We start from the raw sequence: 21,834 nt of genomic DNA, 5'->3' as shown, positions 1-21,834 counted from the left end.
GTCATTGTATGATTGGCTGAGGTGCCTGACATGATCCAAGTTAGCCATTAAGCTTTTTCCAATGGTAAGTACATCTCCCAATAACTAGACAATCTCTGTAGCCATCCTGAAAACCTTGATTAGTTTGTTCAGGAGTGTTTGATTAGGGTTGGACCAAAACTGCAGGAAAGTGGACCTCGAGGGCCAGAGTTGAGAAGCACTATACAGAGGTGGCCAATCATGTTCCTTGAGAACTAAGTTCTTGCTGAGTTCAGGTCCAACCCTGCTCCAACAGGCCCATAGTAATAACCAGATGTTTTTCTAAATATCTTATTTATCTGGTTCAGGTGTGTTTGATTAGAGGTGGAGGTGCATGGATATTTTAAAAGATGATATACAGCATTCTGTTGACCTGAACATCTTAACAAATTATAATTGCACATTAATTGTTGTTGAGGCCTTCACTACGTACAAGTCTTTTTAAGATCTTGATATTCTAAAATTCTGAAATCTGGTGTTCAAAAGAGTGGGAACCCCAATAAGTCAATTTTCACTTGTATAATGCTTATTATAATACACATAGTTTCAAAGCAGCTTCACATATAATATTGTTTATAATACATTAATGCCTTGCAGTTTAAAGTTAGCAACAGGGCAATGAAATACACAAACAGCTGAGATTTGCTGTAGTATACAGCACTTTATAAAGCTAGATATATTTATAGTAATTTCACGTTGGAGTTACAATTCTTTATGCTGCTTTGGAACATGCATAGTGAAAAGTGCTGCACAAGTAAACTTATGATTAACTATTAAAAAAGTTATGTTTTAGTAAAAAACACAAAAATCAGACAATTTTCAGTAGGTTGTATAACACAGCTGACCATTAAGAAGCAACGACAATGATTCAGTCTTTTAATCTGGTTATGGATGCATTTATTACTTCCAGTTGCTTAACCAAGCTTTGCTAATTATCACTGCAGCTAGGATCTTAACTAGCTGGTTCTAGGGCATTAAGTACAGTTGAAGTCATCCGAAGTCATCTATCTTTGTCCGATCCTTAGTTAAGTTATGCCTCAGCCTCTTTCAAGACATCATCTTTCTGTTTGAAGTAGTCTCTGAACCAGTCAATATGTTCCCTTTTCTCTTGAACCGTGAGATGGTGATTCTTTGCGAGGCCTGTAATTACAAGCTCCATGAAGTGCCTGACTGGACCCTGCTGGGGGAATGATTCATCAAGGTGCTTCTCCAGGAACACATGCTCGTGGAAGGGCACACTCGCCTCCTCCTCCAGGCCTGACAAAGTTGCATGATTAGGATAAGGTACAGAATTAAAAACAGAAAGATGTTTGCAACCTATGTTTACAGTGGAACTCACCAGCCTCATTGTTGATTGGATATTGCCAAAGTTTGCCCCCTTTGGTCCACTGGATAATCTCCTCAAAGCCATTCCGTGGCATCTGATTTGTTGCCTGGACAATTTGATTAGCTAGATCAATGTCCCAAAGAGTAGGGCCTGAAAACAGGACAGGCTAAGTAAATTCACACGGACATATTTAAAAGTGTCAGCTGCAAACTGTTAGTGCCATAAAACTGAACTTCTCCTTTACCCAAATCTGACAATGCGTCTTGCTCAGCTCCTGCAGCAAAGAGGTTCAACCTCTTACTAGTGAAAGGACTCTTCCTTTTAAAAATAAAAGGTTAGTGACACAAGGTTAGTGAAAAAATGTATTGTATTTAAAAAGGACATTTCAGGAATGTTTTTTGTTTTACCTTCTACGGACTCCATCAAGTTCACTGGTAATGCCTCGGTCTTGAGTATATCCCTTTCCATCATCATCAAAACGAATCTGATTGGTTGGTCTGACGTTTGATCTGCCATTCGGCCTCTTTCCAACTTTCATATCAGCAATTATGTGTCTGAAAGTTTTGAGATGATACCACATAATTCTTTCAACATATGTACTAATGTTACACTTTATTTCCACATTTACACAGGAAGGTCCATATTTTTATTCACTAATAAAACATCCCTTTCACAACATGCATTTTTATGTTAGTAGCAACAGTTTATTTTTTCCTTATTGTGATCTACTGTACATCAGAATGAAACAATCAAAAGAGAAAGAAAAGCAGGTAACGGACTTGGTTTTATCCATCAGTTGATGACTGAACGGTGGCAGATATTAATTTAAGTCGTAGTAGACTGTTCTAAAAGAGGCGGGGTTTAAGCAGACTAAATGAATGGAGAAGTCCAGCACACATCAACAGAAGTCTGGCGTTTCAATGGAAAATCTAACTTTGACATTCTGATTAAAAAAAATACCAAGCTCAAGTTTATTTTTTTAATGTAACTTACGCATAGATGTATCGTTTGCAATGTGTTTAATAAGAAGCATGTTAGGAAATAGATTTCAGTTGAATGCCAACTTTAATACACACAACATCTGAAATGAGCCCTACCCTATGTCTGCTCTCTTCTGGGCATCAGGTATGGCTTCATGTTTCCTCAGCTGCTTAAGGAGCTCTGACTCTGCCTGATGTCTGTTCGGCAGGGTGGATGCGGCGGCAGAGGCTGCTGCTGCAGCAGCCAGTGCTGGATTCAAGGTCCCACTAAAGTACAGAAAATACAGAAAAAGGTTGCTAGTTTCACTACAGAGTGGATTCAGTGCTATGCATTAAAACATATGGAATTTCTGTTATCGTAGGCATTTCAGTGTCAGCATTACCAATTTGTGAAGGAATTATGCTTGTATGCAAGAATAACTCACTGCTGTTGTGAACCCTCAGCTGTGGCACGCTGGAACATGCTGTGTGTGCTTTCCATGGCCTCTTGGTCGGGCCTCTCACTCATTCTTTGAGTCTTTGAGGGTCTTATTTTACGTACGGTTGTGACCTCCACCTTCATTGCCCCAAGTAGCTCCAAAAGACTCTCCTTCCCACTTTTTGTCTTTTCAACCTGTTTGCTGTCCTCAGGTTTAACCACTGGTCCAGTCTCTAACTGTGATGTCAATGTTGCATTTGAAATTTCAGTGTCCTCATTCATTTCTGTGTTCCTCTGCCCATCAGTGTTAACCTCTGAATTCACCTCATTTTCTTCGGGCGTCTTTCCTTTATCTTTTGACAGGGATGTGGAGCTCTCTTTATTTTCACTAAAAGAGATGCTACTGGTTCCTAATGGCCTTGCTGTACATGGGGCCCTTATAAAAAAAGAAATCAGATAAAATGAGTCCGCATAATAATACTAAAAAAACATTTGGATAATTTCTAATCAAAATATAAAGCAATAATACAGGCTGGAAGGTATATTTAGATATTTAATATACATTTCTAACACATAATCAACACGCAAATAGAAAAATCTGCAGGTTAATCAAGTGGTACTTTATTCTGCCATTTGAGATACTTAAATTCCATATTGAGAATTTTAATTGACACATTAACAAAATTCAATCTCATTAGAGCTGTCACTCTGTCAGTATCAGATAACTTACCAGGTAACAGAGGCAAAATTCTCCTTCTCTTTACATTTTGTGGAAGGTAAAGGTAATTGCGTATTGTGCGTATGAATTAATCCATTTCGAACCTGATTAATATTTATTAACAATCTTCTGTACATGATTCCCCCTCTCAGAGGACCTCAATGCATAGCCTCAATGTCGTCCATGCACGTTTCCCTGCGCAGCACAATCAACTGTCCGGCTGGCGTATGAGAAGTATAACAGTTCCGGGTGCATTTCTGCATTGAATAAAGATAACTTACGTCTCATTTGTCACTTTTTACGAGCGTTTAAACATTCAGCGATTTTATCTGTTTTAATCCGTCTGTATCATAACACTGCTAAAGGATAATTAAATCGGATTGCAACAGGAAATGGGAACCGTTCATAAACTGGTCCAGGATCCCTGCTAGTGACGGGAATCCATAGACAGTAAAAGCGGGAATCCGAATCTTTTACTCGGTTCTTTAGAGCAAGTTCGTTCTAAGAACTGTTTAAAAAAATTTTTTTTTGATTGAATCTTATACTACACGACGTAAGTAGATCATCCCGTGGCCCTTGACATCATGACAACGTTTCCATAATGCCTTTGTATTGTTTTGTTCACTGAAATTGGATGTGAGCGTTTATTAAAATCAGCTTTTATTTTGCACCATCAGTCAATTTCATATACTTTAGCTCAGTTGTCAAATCAAAATAAATCTGAATTCGTAACCGTATAATTACTAGCATACTACTGTTACTATGTTTGCGATGGAAAGACGATAAAAGTAGTGAGAGCACTATATAGTATTTTTATTTTATTTTTTTATTAAACTTCAATAAACACAGTCAAAGTACAGTTAGAGCTACAATAATACACATGAAAACATAAAACACAAACAGAATATAAAGAAAAATATGGATACACATATAGCCAAGGGGTGGGCTAAACATTACATAAATATATTAAAGGATTTACAGATGGAAACTGTCTTAAATGCTTTCTTATTATGTGAATAAATAACCGTCTTAACATAAATTCGAATTTCCTTTTCAAGAACCAAAAATAAAGGATTGGTTTTACTGTACTTACACTTGTGGATATGAAATTTAGCAAAAATTTTAATTAAATGTATAATGTAATGTTCTTTGGTTATATTTGAAGGGATATTAGTAAAACCAAATAAAACGTGTTCTAAGCACAAAGAAAAAATGGGGTAGCATTTGTACTATTACTATTACTACATACTATTGTAGTAGTATGCAGTTCCGATTTCAGCATTAGTTACATCCACGTTTCATCGAGAACTGATCGGACTGATTCAGGTTGTTTCCTCACCGAATCGTTTAGGAATTATTCAAGCGATTAATTGAAAAGATCCGACTCATTTGAACGATTCATTTCCGAATCATACATCGCTACTTCCCTCCTTACATACGGATCCTTTTCAAGAGGTCATGGTTCATCTGTTCGCAAATCTAGCAGTTCAGTAAGGATCCAGCATGAACCAAACAATCTCGCTTACGTACATATTTTCGCTGTAAGCGCTTTCCTGGAAAAAAGGTAGGCATGCTTGCTTGGTGGACGCTTATTGAGAAATCTACATTGGTACACTTTGTTTTTAGATGTTCTCGCTGTTCATAATGTTCAGTTCAGGTGATGTCAGAGCACATCTGTCGATAAACAAAAGATTTTGGTACTACTTTATTTTGCATTACATAGACAACCACATAAGGGCAAAAGAAAGAGCCAGAAAGGAGCTTCTATGGAAAATAATCACTGTGGTTGAAGAGCTTGGCTTTGTGTGAGTTTTTCAAAGCCACATTTTCTTTAATTATTGTATCTTTTGAATAATTCCAGTAGGCAAACGTTGTTACTACATGAAACCTGAAATTCAGCTCCATTCTGTCTGCTTGTGTTACTTTACAGGGTTATGTACAATGTTTTATACTTCAAACATTATAGTTATACTTCAATACTTCAAATTCTGAATGTTAAGGACCGTCTGTGTTTTAGTAAGCATTTTTTTTTGTTTTGGGTTTACTTTCTAAAAAAAAAAAAAAAAAAACTAAATTATCTTACAGTGATAAACTAAAAGTTTTAACCAGACTGATTTTCTTTTCTCTGTTTCATCTTTTGCACAGATCTTTGATTTAGGATTTTGTTGGAGCGCTTGGCACATTTGACCATGGCACCACATCCTGTGGTTCAGGCAATAATAGACCTCTCTGCTGGGGCTATAGGTAACTTCACTTAACATCAGGGCCATTCTGGGGGACAATGGGTGATATGATGATAGAGTGGGACATACTTTAGTTAGCTCCATCTGTATTAAATCCTTTCTTTAGTCAGTTCTTATCTGACCTTTGAGCAGTGTTTTTGCTTACCCCTGTGGTTTCACAATTTTGAACCCATTGTTTCAGCAGTCCCTTCACTCACCCACACACACACACACACACACACACACACACACACACACACACTGACCTGTTCTGTCTGGTTTAGATCATAATGATAAATAGGTGAGGACGTTTATAGTGTGTTCTACTGATTGTGGATCATTGCTTCATATCCCTTAAAACAAATTTTTATTGGAACTTTATTTTATTGTTATTTCAAACCATATCTAAGCTATTATACCAAAATACAAGCCAATTGAAGTGTGTAACAAAAGAAAGAGCAACACAGACAAATTTATGTGTATAATGATGATTAAGGGGAACTATTCCACATTACTACACTCCTACGTTCCATTTGTTTTATTAACAAGAGAAAAACTTAATCTCTCTTTCTGTTCTCCTGCTTCTCTTTCCTCTTTAGGGGGCACAGCTTGTGTATTTAGTGGTCAACCTTTGGACACAGCTAAGGTGAAAATGCAGACATTCCCCAGTTTATACAGAGGCTTTGTGCACTGCTTTGTGTCTACATACAGACAGGTGGGCCTTCGAGGGTTGTATCAAGGTACCACACCGGCCCTAATGGCCAACATTGCAGAGAACTCAGTGCTCTTCATGTGCTATGGCTTTTGCCAAGAGGTGGTTCGCTTCGTCTCTGGTCAGGAGAAAGGGGCTGTGCTCAGGCAAGTTCAGTTTGTATTATGAATAGTACATTTATGCATTTTGGCAGGTGGCTTTATCCTAATGCGTTCATGCATTCCCTGGAAATCAAAGCCATGACCTTGGACTTGCTAGCACCATGCTCTGCTGTTTGAATAGTATCTAGTATTTACTGGAGGCTCCAAAACAAATGCATGGTGGAAGGATTTTGCTTCTAAAGTAGCCTTATTTTTATTTATTTTTTTCTTGAATTGAAATGCGATGCAGGAGGTAAAGTGTATAAGTTTATATATATATATATATATATATATATAATTCTCTTCAGATAAAGTTGTTCCATTAGGATGTACATGTTCACTGGATTTTTTTTATTTTTTATTATGAGTTTGGATATTATTTAAAATGTTAAGGAAACGTATTATTTTAGACAGTTTTGAATAACTTTTCCTTAAAATGTGCATATTGCAATACACAACACTGTTTGGGGGTAAACTTTTATTTTTATTTTTAAGAGTTTTGAGTCTCTTATCAGATCACAGAGAATGCATTTATTTGATTGATCTACAGTAAAACCAGAAATCATGTGAAATATTACAGTTTAAAATCCTATTTTAATATATTTTAAAATGTAATTTATCCCTGTGAAGCTGAATTTCCAGAAACCATTACTCCAGTCTTCAGTGTCACATCATTCTTCAGAAATCATTCGAATATGCTGATTTTGTGCTCAAGAAACATTTATTTTATCAGTGTTGAAAAAAGTTGTGTAGCTTAATATTTTTGTGGAAACTCCAGTACATTTTTCAGGGTTCTTTGATGAATTAAAAGGTCAAAAGGACAGCATTTATTTTTTCAGTCTTTTGTAACATTTTAAATATTTATTTATCTCTTATTATATTTTTATCACTTTTGATAATTTTAATGTCTTCTTCTTTTTAATGTCTTTGCTGATTTGATCTGTATTAATTTGTATCCTTGTACTAATTTCTTAAAAAAAAAAATCTTACCATAAACTTTTGGCACAGTAATGTATATGCATTTCATAAATTTTTGCTTCTTTTAAGGCTTATTTTGCATGTGTGTGATTGTTTTTTTCTGTTCAGTGACATGCAGAAAGCGTGCGCAGGCTCCGTGGCCTCAGTTTTCTCCTCTCTGGTCTTGTGTCCCACTGAGCTGGTGAAGTGCCGACTGCAGGCTATGCATGAGATGGCCACTTCTGGCAAGATCACCCACAGTCAGAAGTAAAGATTGAGCCGTCTTTTCTGTGGACACGGTGTACTTTTTTTTAATTTACTTTTAAGAGCAGGATAACTCATGATATTATTTGTCTCCTTTCTCCTTAAGTTATGTCTGTGTTTTTCAGCACAGTTTGGTCAGTGATAAAGTCCATTATGCATAATGATGGTCCTGCAGGGTTCTTCCAGGGTTTAACCACTACAATTGCCCGTGAAGTGCCTGGATATTTCTGTTTCTTTGGAGCATATGAGCTCTGTCGCTCTCTCTTTGCTGAGTACATGCACTGTGGCAAGGATGACATAGGTATGCAAACAGTTTCGGTTCTTACACTTTAAAATGACTAAATGATAATAGCCTGCTTTGTTTCTGATTTATTGATTGTTCTGGTATTTTCTGGTGTGTTTTTATTGAAATGGCGTACCTGAGTCAGTCATTAAGAGGACAAGTTCAAACATTAAAATCAGTCAGTAATCAATTAACTCTTTGTTTTAAATATAACTGGTCATTCTGTTTACTCAGTTGATTGTGACAGAGATAGTATAAGGAGAAAGACACCTACCTCTTGTAGGCTGTAGAAGTCCCATCTTTCAGTTAAGATTTTACCCATCAAAAGTTTGGGTCGTCAGAAAATTTTATTTCATACTAATTTAGCTCTTTTATTCTGTAACAATGCATTAAACTGATCAGATTTGACAGTAAGAGCCTTTATATTGTTACAACAAATGTATTTCCAATAAAAGGTCTACTTTTGAACTTCCTATTCATTCATTCATTCAAAGTTTTCATCAGCTTTTCCATGTATAAATGATATTTTAAAATATAGCAAAAAATAAAACCTATAGAATATTTAACAGCTGTAATAATATTTCATTGTATTACCTCTTACTCAATTTTTGATCTTATAAATGCAGCCTTGCTCAGCATAAGAGACAACATTTTTCAGAATGATTTCAAAAACTTGAATGGTCGTGTAGATTCTGTATTTGTGTTACTATTTTTCTAGTAGCACTCCAGTGTCCTGTTTGCATTTTTTTTTTTGCTTATGTTTGTATAGTGCTTGCTGTATATTCTCAGATATGTGATGTCCAGGTTGATTAATGTCAGCTCTGATGAGTCTGTGTTGTCTGTCTTTTGTAGGTGTAGCCTCTACTGTGTTCAGTGGAGGTTTGGGGGGAGCTTGTCTCTGGCTTGTGGTTTACCCCATGGACTGTGTTAAATCCAGGATACAGGTCATGTCAATGACAGGCAAGCAGTCAGGCTTCTTCAAGACTTTCATGCATATCTTCAGAACAGAAGGTATATGTGAAAGATCTGTTTTTCTCTGCTAAACGGTATTATGTATAAAATCACAGCTATTTAAATTTGAACATTTTAAATATGTTACATGAAACCAACATTTGGCTCTGTTTTTCTCTCATTTTCAGGTGTGAGGGCTCTATATTCTGGTCTGACTCCCACAATGATCCGCACATTTCCGGCCAACGGTGCTCTGTTCTTAGGTTATGAAGCCAGCCGCAAAATCATGATGGCACAATTTGACAGCTAACCCCTAAACATCACGCGTTATTTTCTCTAGTTGTTTTTTTAGCATTTTTAAATGAACTACTTATAATTCACCATGGTAATTAAAGGATTTATTGATCTAGGTTAATGTACAAATATACTATTGTTTATTCATTTGTTCATAATCGTTGTTATGAACACTAGTCCCATCACTCCCTCATGCCTACAATTTACATTTGTAACCATGAACTCTATATATTTTCAGTGAACAATGCTGAATGAACTATAACTATGCAATTACATTTTGAATGCTGTTTTCTTGAACACTTATAGGCAAAAGGAACTTTGCGATTAAACCTGAATGACCCGACTGCCAACTGTCTATCTAAACATAGTTTTAGATATACACCAAATTTGTTCGATCAATATACCTGCAAGGTTTGTATTATGTTATGTTTGTATTTTATATTAGTATTTCAAGTGAGGGGAAAATGCCTTATTCATAAAAAAAAAATTCAGGTTCATAAGCCTGAGACAACCTTGTGATTTTTTTTTAATATGGTTTAAATGTTTGAAAAGAACCTAAACCTTGTAAAATTTAGATGGTCAATGTGAACCCATTGTATGTTTAAGGGTTTGTGTGTGATTAGAATTTTTGTTTTAGTTTTTTTGCATAAAAACATTTACACTCTGGACAGACTCTACATGCATATTTCAAATAATTTGAAAATGATGTTCTGAGGTCAGCAATATAGTATGTCAGTATTATATTTTGTGCCATATCATAGGTTTTGAAATGTACTGACTGTAAATATTATGCTGTTTGATACACTTCTGAAAGAGTCCAAACTATATAGTTGAAGAACACCCACTCTCTACAAAACGGAATGACTTTGTAAAACCAGTAATGTATTTTTTTTTAACTATGCATATGATTTATTTTTGTGTTAAAGTGATTTGAATTAACTTGATAACAAATCTTAGATTTCTGTGGAGAATTAAATTGTGAAATTAAATGTGAATTAAAGTCTAACAAAACACATATAAACCACACTTTCTAACAGTTTGGATTTTATTTATATTTTAGTATTTTTATTTAATTTCTAAGCTATAAAAAACCGATACAAAACAAGTGTTATGCTATTAATTAAAGACATTTTCCTTTAAAATATTATTAACACTTTAATTCATTATACATAAGCCATTACAAAAAAAACCTGTATTAATTCAAAACGTAACTAATAAACATCAATAAGAAACAAGAAGGTTAAACGTACATAAAGTAAGTACAAATAAACCTTAATTAAAATGTTCAGATAGCATCTTCCACAAGAGGGCGCTGGTTAAGGATGCTGGATGGTAGATATGAAGGATGTGAACTCTGGCACCCGGAGCAGTCAGGGGTTACAGCGGCTACAAAATAACAATACTTTCATCAGTTTTAAAGAGAATTACTATAATTTCTACGATTGCTCTTACTCTTTCCTACTTTTTTTCATTATTGAGGTGTAAGAACCTACTGCCAGTAGGCCTACATTTAACAAGCAAAAATTGCAAAATTAAAACTCTTTGCTAGCCATGTTATGGAGACATGCAATTGTCCTGTTACATAGTACTGTTTAAGTGTGAAAATTCAATTAAATACTCCTATTATTGAATTCAAGTACAGATGAGAGTTCTGGCATTGACGGAAATTAGAATGAATAAAGTAAAAAAAATTGCTGCAAAAATACTGAAAAGGCATCTCTCTGGAATACTTAAAGCTGCAGTTCATAACTCTTTTGTGTTCAAAATACAATTTACAATTGTGTTCAAAATACAATATACAATTTATATAATAAGCGTGTACACCATGAATCCATTTTCCAGTCCGTGTTTTTTTTTGGGGGGGGGGGGGGGGGGGTTATCCTGAATCACCACGGTACACATATATTAAGCGTTTATACTCGAACTATTTTAGACTGGTTTTGGTGGAACCGCTGAGGAGTAGCCCGGTACCTGCGTGATTCGTCATAGACATAAGCAGAGAGACGTAGCTCCGGCTACAATGTTCTTCCGCAAAAAGCACGCAATTCTGTTTATTAACCGCTGGTGCTGGAGCGACAAAGGTCATGGACTGCAGCTTTAAATCTGATTGGACAATCTCAATATTAAGCAGTCTGATATTTTTCCAATATTCACTGTCGTCTGGTGGCAAAGCTTTAAGTTTGCTCATCGAGTGCTTAACTAGCATTTTTTGTTGTGTTGAAACAATACGTACGACACTTTCTGAGTCTCATTTATGTATAGTGTGACGTCAGAAGGCATCACTATTAATGTTTCAGTAAAATTGCTGAATGTTATGGCTAAATTATGGCTAATTGATTGTTGTATATATTTAACACTGATGTATTAGATCTTTTCTTGTATTCCTCATTCACCACCCTCCTTATTTCTCAACTAACGTTAGTGTCTCACCCCTTTCTCTTTGCAAGTTCCACAGAGGCAACCGAAGAGGCCGTTGATCATCTGTGTGGCACAGAGGATGAGCTGCAGGGTGCTGGTCACCAGCAGTGTTGAGAACAGACCCACATTAAACTCCACCACATTCTTTGGCTCTGTGCAAATTTCCCAAGTGGCACGGTCCTTAAGGTAACTCTCAGTTCTGAGAGATATAGACAAAACACATTTAAACATATTCAAACACTAAGAATTGCCATTACATGCTCTAAAGTGCTGAGGTGTGTCTCTTACTGGTTTTTGAAGGGAGTTCCCCAAATAAGGTTAGATTTACAGTATGGCCCATTGATTAGACCCATCAGCGCCACTATGAAACTATAAAGAGCGCCGACTACACCCACTGCTGCAAATAAAATGGACAGGAACATCTGAAATAGAAAATCCTTCATCAGAATGATTTAATTGAAAAAACGTAAATGCAAATTTGCAAGAAATTAATTAAATCATGCAATTATTCTGAATTAATGTGTCCAAATTTTCCACGTTCATGCAGAAGACATCTTAAGAACAATTTCCCAATCACTCAACAACATGGCCGAAAAATGTTCACCGTTCAGTGTTTGTCAGCCAGTGATTCCTTGAACGGTTGCACATTTTTCAAGCCACATGTCAAGGCAAGGCAAGGCAAGTTAATTTATATAGCACATTTCGTACACAATGGTATTTCAAAGTGCTTTACATAAAAGACAGTAAAAATCATGAAGAAAAATAATTTCAAAAATAAAACAAGCAATATAAAAACTTTGAAAATGATGACTTTTTGAAAATGAAAAAAAAAAAAACGTATTTCAAATGAATTTAAAACATTTAAAAATATAAAATGATTTGACATAAAATACAGTGAATATGTCAGACTCAGTCAAAAAAGAGGAACGGCTTTGTATTTTCAAACAAGTCTGTGCTTCACGCTAACAGGCACATGACATATATGATCTTCACAACACATGTACTCGGTTACATTCTAAATACATTTATTTGTCTTAGTGTGTTAAGAGAAGATTCAGTTATCCAACTTTAACAAAAGTTCTTCCTTATGCATTATCGTAACAAAATATTTGTCAACACAATATTGATATCACAACAGATCTAGAAACACATATCGGTAACGTGGGACTGAAATGGCCGGGCCAGGCCACTCTGAGACTGCTCATAGCACAGACACGGCCCAACAGTGTTGGAAGTAACGCGAGTTATGTGATCAGATTCCTTTTTTAAAGTAACTAGTAGAGTAACGCATTACTTTTAAATTTACAAGAAAATATATAAAAAAAAGTATTTTCCATTTATTGACTGACAAGTCTCCTGTCCCTATATTAGGAGAAATCGCAAGTACAGAGGCATTGTGTGTGCTGTGTGAACATGATGTAGTTCTAGACTAAATGTGAATGTGCATTAATTCATCCCACCTGCAAAAAAACAGGTTTAGTATTCATCAAAATGAATTAAAACAGTGAAATACACACTCAGAATATGACGCAAACCTGCAACATTTAAATATGTGAATTAACACAAATGTATCTAATCCCATTTTATTAACTAATGTCTTTGCTGCTGCTGCTTTTATTGCTGAAGAGCGTTGAACCTTCTTCTCCTGTGTTCTACTTTACAGACGTGAATTTACTTTTCCTTCAGCCTGAGGTTTATTCATAACACTTTTTTGGTGTGAAAGGGCTTTTACATTTGCTATAAATAGAATTTCTTATATTAAAAACAATCAAGCTCTGCTCATATTTAAAAAGTAACGCGAAAGTTATGCAAAAGTAACGTAATGCATTACTTTCCATAAAAAGTAACTAAGTAACATAATTAGTAACTTTTTTAGGGAATAACGCAATATTGTAATGCATTACTTTTAAAAGTAACTTTCCCCAACACTGCTGCCCAAGCAAGTTATATAAGGCTTGTGTGTGTTCAGTTATGATTGTGTGTGTTCAGTTATGGCTATGAATTTGGGGTTCATTGCTATTTCCTGTCCTTTTACTTTTGTCCTATGTCTTAACACATATTTTTCATTTGTCAATCAGTTGTTTTTTTATCTTTTATTTGTGTTGTAATTTGTTAACTTTTGAGCATGTACATACATTTTATTTATTTATTTTATTTTTCAGTAAAATCTCTGCACTTTTTTATCCCTAAACAGATTTACTTCTATGTTTCAAGCTCTTAAAAGGTGACAAATGCATCTCTTTTCCTGGGCTTGTAAAAAAAACTCTCTTCATAACTGAATTTCTTAAGGATATTTATAAAACTTCAGACCAAAAATAAAGTGTCTGTTGGTGTCAGGGTTGGAGCAAACTCACCCCACAGCGATTAGCACAACAACCCTGCTTTCCAGTCAGGTGAATGTGAAATGCTGGAATCAGCACCTGGATGAGAAAGAGCAGAATTCTTTTAGATTTTCAGCACTTTGTCATTTGGATTGACTCTAACAAACAATAAATGTTCATTTATGTTTCAAGGTCACTCTGTTCACATTGGATTCACTTTGATTCCCATTTGGCGTGGCACTATTATAAAACCTTATTGGATAATCACTCTGTGACTAAAAAAGATAGGTGTTACCCACGAAACATCAGAATTGTTTTTAATATCATGGTTTCTCATAAAACAAAAAATATAAATTATAAAGCAAAAAAATTCAAGTAAAAATCTTTTTGATTTTCCCGAATCAAATTAAGGCTTGGCATATTCTTACAAAGGCAGCTTATTTGTAGTCACCATGTGACTGACAAGCCTAAACTAAACCTAGAATCATATTTCTACAGTATATATTATCATATAGGCTAATTGCTATGATGCATAAATAAAATTAGAATTTTTGTATTGTTCAATATTGCAATGAAAAAAAAAATCAGACTTACCAGAATCCCCCCTCCAATCAGTCCTCCCATGTATTTAACCTCCTCAGTAATTTGTCCATTCTGTGCGTACTTTACATCCCAGCCAGGAAAAAACAGTATAATATTACATATTATGGAGATGACTGCAAATGGGTACAGACTTGTCCCAACGCAAAATGCACATTTTCCCGTACACATGCTGCAATATGGGTATTAATCCTGAAGTCAGAGAACAACTGTAATCTATACACTATTTAATATAAAAAGCTGCAAGATAAAAATAACTAGACAAGTTTGGTTATCGTCTCTGAGTCCCACACACCCTGCCTGAGTGCAGAGGTTTTTATAAGCACTGCTAGTCATTTATTACTGAGTGAAAATAAAACCAGCCCATAGAACCCAGTTCCTCTAACCACACCCTGTTCAGACAATCTATATCTAAACCAAACAATATAAAATTATATTTGTTTATACATGTTTCTTAGGTGTTTGTGATGCACACTGTTGACCTTTTTTAACTGTTTGTACATATAAACCTTTTAACCCATAAATCTCAGTTATTCAAACAGGCTGTTTTAATAAACAAATCAAGACTTTTAAAAGAACAGTCATCACAAATTAAAAACTGCAGCTTATAACCCATATCTACAAATGTTTCTATGCATTTCATTTAATTAATTTTCACAGGGATCTATCACTCTGGTTGCCATAACACTCGTAAACAGTACAGTTTTGAAGAGGTGTGTGTGTGTGGGATGTGTTGTATTTACTTCACTAAATTATGTTTGCACAGGGTGCTATAAAGCAAATGCACCATGGGACTTTGGACTGTCTCTGTAGTGAGAGAAAAACACCATGAAGGTGACACTGCAAAGCAAATAATTTTATCTAAAAAACGATTTGCTATTTCCTTTGTCAGTATGAAAGAGGAATTATTCAATGACAGTTGCTAATAATTTATTTATTAAGATTTCCATTAAAGGAGTTAAACAAATTTGCAATGACTGATAGTAGACAGATTATGTTTGTGACACAGTATGAGTTAGCTCTTGATGTTCACCGGAGTTTATGTTTGAGAAGAGGTGCAGTCATGGTTAATGGAAACACTGCAAGAACATGACTCCTTTAAAGGCTTTTCCTGTCTGCTTATAGCCCCTTATCCCAGCATACTAAAACATTCCAACTGACACTCCCTATCAGCCAAGCCTTGGACAAAAAACATGTGTTTGTCAAATGAAATGCTTCCATTAGGCTCACAAACACAAGTCACAAAAATCAGATTAGCACGATAATGACATCCTCCGTTTCCTCTCAAAATGATCCTTTAATAGAAAGTAAAAACAATTCTAAAAGCCTTCTTTCTAGTTGAGCAAAATAGTCTTGTATTCATGTTGTAGTCAAGTGTATCCTGTGTCTGTGCAAAGCATGAATCGCCTGTTAGTTCTTAGGATTGTCTAAAAGCCTCTTTTGAAAACATAACCTATTTTTCAACATATAAGGTGGATGTAACTATCATTACTTTTTTAAGACTCCCCATGGTTGTGAAAAATGGTCCAATAAAAGCACAGTTTGAACTATAGAGCAAATGTTGTTTGAAAGGGACTTTAATGAATTTCATATTCTATTGCTAGCTATCTGGTGGTTATATCTGGTGTATATGCATACACCCGAAAATGAATGTTGTATTTAGAAATCTTGTCTTTACAACATTATAAAGTTCATATGATAGACAACACAAGTCAAATGTGCACATGTGAAATCCAAAAGACAGTGTGCTTTTGATAAATTAAAACATACTGAAATATGAGTGTTAGGGGAATACATAGAAACTTATGCTTATATAGCTGTAATTATAGCATTGTGAAAAAAACATATGTAAAGGAATTTTTTTTTTTTTTTACAGAATGTATAAAATACATTTGAGACCAACTGTTTTTTAAAAATATCATTAATTTGTATTTTTATAAATATGTATATATTTTTTTTTGTTTATTATTTTGTTACAAATTTCGTTGACGAGTGCTATTGGTTGAATGAGCCTCGAGCGCCCCCTGAAGGAACACATTTTCCACAGTTGTATCGCTGCTCCCACAGATGCTATTGGTCCTTATGGCCAGGCATACTGATGCCAAAAACCTCTAATTTGTGTAAACAGAAAATGCGTTGACTTTAAGTCGTTTACCTTAATTAAAACACTTCTAAGAAAAATGGGGCAGCGGTGAAAACATCTTAAGACTTCTGTTGCAGTGACTCAGAGAAGCCCCTCTTGAGAAGCCTCATTATTGGTGAGGCTTTCTTTGCTGTCCAACTAGAGACAGATTTGTTAGAATTTACAAAGACATGTTATGACAGGTCATTAGTTAAAACATTCAAAAAAGTTTTGTATCTACGTAAGAAAAAAAAAGACCACCAAAAGTCACATATTTAATTTTGGATGTCTGTTGGAATTTTACATTCCTCTTTTCATATATAATCTCTCTCTCTCTCTCTCTCTCTTATTGTAGGACACAGGCCTTTCTCACTTAACTCAGATGTATGTGGTGGATTGCTGTTGCAGTGGGGTGCTGATGTACTGGAATAAATGCATGACAAACACCGAGAAAGATGGACAAGAGAAGAAAGACAAGGCTGAATAAAAGAGGTAATGGCAATCAAATAATGGCTTGATTAATTCCATATTTTTATTCATTTAATTAAATTTAACTACAAACCATCTTGCACATTTTTGTTTCTTAAATTAGCACGTCATTTCATCTCATCAATTCACAAGTCAGCCTCTGTGTGGCAGTGGTTATTTAGCTCAAATGAGCTTGTGAAGGTTGCAATAAAGCACCACTAGGTGGCAGAAGAGTAGTTTTTTACTCTTTATATTATTTCGTACTGTTGACTGTTTATGCAGATTCTGTTTTTCTCTTTCTTTCTGTAACTTCTTCAGATATCATTTTGCTTTTCTGGATTTACACTTCAGAATGTGTGTATGCACTCCTGTATAAGAGGTTGTGAATCATTAAATGTCACCCTGGACCACAAAACCTCTTAAAGTTTGGACAAAAAAGTCTTAAGTGTCAGTTTTTCAAAATTGAGATTTATACGTCATCTGAAAGCTGAATAAATAAGCTTTCCTTTGAAGCATGGTTTGTTGGGATAGGGCAATATTTCGTCGACATATAACTATTTGAACATCTGGAATCTGAGGGTGCAAAAAAATCTAAATACTGAGAAAATCACCTTTAAATTTAGTTTTTAGCAGTGCATTTTACTTGTCAAAAATTAAGTTTTTATATATTTACAGTAGGAAATGTACAAAATATCTTCATGGAATATGATCTTTACTTAATATCCTAATGATTTTTGGCATTAAAAAAATCGATAATCTTGACCCATACAATGTATTTTTTGGCTACTGCTACAAATATTCCCCAGCGGCTGCTTTTGTGGTCCAGGGTCACAAATGTCTCGTGAAATGTTTGTCATTTCACTTTTCAGTCCTAAGAAATTTCTATTTATTCATGCTATACACTGAACATTTTCAGACATATTTTTTTCTGTAATAAAGTATGGTTCTGATCATTAAAGCACCTTTAACTTATTATCTTTTTTCATTTTTACATAATCAATTTTTTTGCATGTTGAGAATCTTGGGGATTAGTAGGGAAGTCAACAAGTAGTTTAAAGGTATTGAAATGACAGGCAGCATGTCCCCGGTGTTGCTTAGGTACTGTGTTGACGCTGTGGTGCAGTTTGTTTGTTGGGTCTGGTTGTATAGTCTTTGTGGGAGGTCTTCTCTGCAGGGCTGTGTGTGTTTCCGGAGCAATGAAAACTCACTGAAACATGAGTCATAAAGCGTGTCTGCATGCGTGTGATTTGCTCCTTATCTACCTGTCTGCCAGATCTCAATCTACTATCATATAATGACCTAATCTGCGTGTCTGTGTGAAAACGCCACTGTGTGTGTGTTGTTTGCCCTGCAAATGAGGGTCTGAAAGAATCGTGTGTGTGAGGACATGAAAGAATTATGTTGAAGAAGTAAGTGATTTACTTCTGTATTCCATACTTATGACTTGTACAGATTTGGATTGTGTGTCTGTATTATCGGAGCACTTTGATGTGTGCTGTGTGTGATAAGCTGATGCAGTTCTTCTGCATATCTGAAGAATGTGCTCTTGGTGTATGGTGAGTATTTCTGTCTGTGTGGGCTGCACTCCAGTGGCAACAGATCCGACAGTAGATAGTGATTCACGGTGTTCTGAGATTTGGACAAACATGACTGATTAAAAATTCTGAAGGAGTGCAGATGAAGTAAACCCAGTTTAGATATGGGTGTTCCTTCAGTATCAGGAACTTTGATGTGCTTTAGATTGATTTTATTCTTATTATTACTGTTATTTAGAATGAGAAGATTTTAAATGTTTTCTTTTATGAAATTTTCTTTGTGAATGTGAAGTTCACATATACATTTACATGTAACACTGAGAACAAGAACAAAAAATGAATAAATAAACAAAAAATATATAAAAGTTTTTCTCATTATTTTACATTCATATTCAGTACAGACCAAAAGTTTGGGAACATTACTATTTTTAATGTTTTTGAAAGAAGTTTCTTCTGCTCATCAAGCCTACATTTATTTGATCAAAAATACAGAAAAAACAGTAATATTGTGAAATATTATTACAACTTAAAATAATAGTTTTCTATTTGAATATACTTTAAAAAAATAATTTATTCCTGTGATGCAAAGCTGAAAGCTGAAAAGTGTCACATGTAACATCCGGTCTATCACATGATCATTTAGAAATCATTCTAAAATTCTGATTTATTATGAGTGTTGGAAACAGTTCTGCTGTCTTAAATTATTTGATGAATAAAAGGTTAAAAAGAACTGCATTTATTCAAAATAAAAAAATAATTCTAATAATATATATTCTAATAATATATTTTCTTTACTATCACTTTTTATCAATTTAACACATCCTTGCTGAATAAAAGTATTGATTTTATTTTTAAAAAAGAAAGAAAAAAAATTTACTGACCCTAAATTACTGACCAGTAGTGTATATTGTTATTACAAAATATTTATATTTTAAAAACATAGCTTCTTTTTTTTATTTTATTTTTTTTAAATATTTATTCATCAAAGTATCCTAAAAAAAGTATCACATGTCCTGAAAAAATATAAAGCAGCAGAACTGTTTCCAACTTTGATAATGAATCATCATATTAGAATGATTTCTAAAGGATCATGTGATAATGATCCTAAAAATTCAGCTTTGCATCATAGAAATAAATGATTATTTAAAGTATAATAAATTTAAAAACAATTATTTTAAATTGTAATAATATATCACAATATTACATTTTTTTCTGTATTTTTGATCAAATAAATGCAGGCTTGATGAGCAGAAGAAACTTCTTTCAAAAACATTAAAAAAAGTAATGTTTCCAAACTTTTGGTCTGTACTGTACAATGTCACTTCTTCGTCTTCTAACACATTTCCAAGTCCACCAAATCTGAACAGACTTTCAGCCTTGAAATATAAAAAACACCCTAAAATATGTATATGTATACGTGTGTATAGATAGATAGATAGATAGATAGATAGATAGCCAAACAAAGGGGTCAACCATTCCAACAATGTTTAAAATGTAATTTCCATCACATGTCATTTTCATCATGTCAGATGATGCTGTGGTTGAAGTGTTCATGACGTGAAAAAACTATATAATTCCCTTCTTATGTATGTAAATACACATATAACATTGTTATTAGATAATTTTAATGAACTATTGAGAGTGTGAAAAATGTTGAAAGTTTAGTTTCTTCGTTCACGTGGCCAAGAGTGCAGTAAGTTTGAAGAAACTGTCATGCAGTTATTTTGTGTAAAGTGGAAAACCCCTCTTTGAAAAAATCAAATAGCATTGTCTGTCTCTCTCTCCTCATCCTCAATGCAAGAGCAGCTGCAGTGGATCAATACTGTTGTAATCTCTCTGCAGTTCAGTGCAGCATGTAAAAACCAACACTCGCCTTCTCCTCTGTTTCTCCCATGAGTTTACCTAAAATAGTACCCTGAAATGATGTTATTGTTTGCATGTTCAAACAAAATGTGTGTGAGAGAGAGAGCCAGATAAAGAAAGGTATAGAAAGGCCATCTGTCATCCATCATATCTCCAAAGGTTCTTGACTTTTCATCCGTCTGGCCAGGTTGGATTCAGAGGAAGCATAAAAGTAGTGAAAGGAATGTGTTTACTACATTTCCTACAACTCAGTATTACCACTGAAATCCAGTTCATCAAGCTACTTCAACAAACATGTTCATCCACATACAGATGGTGCTTTATTAAACCCTCCCTAGCAAACTGAAACACTTTATCACCTGCCAGATTACTTTTCATAGTATTTGATGGTATTTGTACACACATGCATATTTAAATATAGTGATATAATGTTATTTTACATTTTCTGTAATATAAAATTAAATGTATTTTAAAGAAAATATATAATAGCAAGGGATGGCAATAAGATGATAAATCTTTTTGTGTTATGGCTGAAAACTTATAAATGGTATTATATTCTATTTAGTATAAGTAAAGTACAAAGAAAACACTAACAAATAAAATCAGTATTTTGGATTTAGGCATTAAAACAGTATAATCTACAGCATGAACAATTCAAATTCATTTTGACATTTGGATAAAGCCTTAAATGATTAACTTTAAGTTAGCATTAGATGACCACAAAGGTGATCTAAACGTAAAATCCGGAAAGAAGCACGCACAACTAAATATACAATGTCAACTGATAATAATAAAAAAAGATATCTAATATCTAACAATATCTGATATTGTACCATATTCTGCTTTTCAAATGATGATATCTGAAGCTGCTACCTGTGAAAGACAATATTTTTTTTTGTTAGTTTTACAAATGTCAAGTTGATGATAATAGATCAGAACTTACGTCTGATTATAACTGAGATGATTGATGCTCAAGCTATGTTTAAATAATGAACATGTTTCAGGGGATTCACGTTAAGCTGTGTGACGTTAGTTAAGACGGTTGTGATGATATTCTGCTCACTTGTTGTTTTGTCACTCATTGGTTCATTGTTCTTGCACAATCCTTCGGTGGCAAATGTTTGCTATACTGTATCTCTCTCCCATGAATAAGCACCACACCTACAGTCTGACTTATACACAGACAAACCTGCACTACTTCTCTCACACTCCTTTTTTTGTTG

General features: G+C 34.4%; 3 protein-coding genes across 3 annotated transcripts; 1 reads left to right on the top strand and 2 right to left on the bottom strand.

The window, feature by feature from the left end:
* Positions 1 to 654: 654 nt before the first annotated feature.
* On the bottom strand, positions 655 to 3,705 carry LOC132139813 (small ribosomal subunit protein mS31-like). Its single transcript, XM_059548425.1, has 7 exons — positions 3,474 to 3,705; positions 2,751 to 3,179; positions 2,443 to 2,592; positions 1,753 to 1,899; positions 1,590 to 1,663; positions 1,358 to 1,495; positions 655 to 1,275 (listed from the first exon to the last, which is right to left on the bottom strand). Exons 1-7 carry the CDS (start codon positions 3,596 to 3,598, stop codon positions 1,049 to 1,051), a joined length of 1,290 nt encoding a protein of 429 aa, XP_059404408.1. The 5' UTR covers positions 3,599 to 3,705; the 3' UTR covers positions 655 to 1,048.
* A 1,169-nt stretch (positions 3,706 to 4,874) lies between these two features.
* LOC132139812 (mitochondrial ornithine transporter 1-like) lies at positions 4,875 to 9,375 on the top strand. The gene is made up of 7 exons (XM_059548423.1): positions 4,875 to 5,266; positions 5,607 to 5,705; positions 6,283 to 6,550; positions 7,616 to 7,759; positions 7,882 to 8,057; positions 8,892 to 9,050; positions 9,179 to 9,375. The coding sequence occupies exons 2-7, from the start codon at positions 5,651 to 5,653 to the stop codon at positions 9,298 to 9,300; spliced, it is 924 nt and encodes a 307-aa protein (XP_059404406.1). The 5' UTR covers positions 4,875 to 5,266; positions 5,607 to 5,650; the 3' UTR covers positions 9,301 to 9,375.
* Positions 9,376 to 10,327: 952 nt separating this feature from the next.
* On the bottom strand, positions 10,328 to 14,944 carry LOC132131107 (transmembrane 4 L6 family member 4-like). Its single transcript, XM_059543049.1, has 5 exons — positions 14,618 to 14,944; positions 14,057 to 14,122; positions 11,991 to 12,124; positions 11,715 to 11,901; positions 10,328 to 10,670 (listed from the first exon to the last, which is right to left on the bottom strand). The coding sequence occupies exons 1-5, from the start codon at positions 14,792 to 14,794 to the stop codon at positions 10,662 to 10,664; spliced, it is 573 nt and encodes a 190-aa protein (XP_059399032.1). The 5' UTR covers positions 14,795 to 14,944; the 3' UTR covers positions 10,328 to 10,661.
* Positions 14,945 to 21,834: the final 6,890 nt, after the last annotated feature.

Source organism: Carassius carassius, chromosome 4, assembly GCF_963082965.1.
Source record: "Carassius carassius chromosome 4, fCarCar2.1, whole genome shotgun sequence".
In the NCBI taxonomy this organism is placed as follows: Eukaryota; Metazoa; Chordata; class Actinopteri; order Cypriniformes; family Cyprinidae; genus Carassius; species Carassius carassius.
This window is presented reverse-complemented; position numbering and strand designations above follow the sequence as displayed.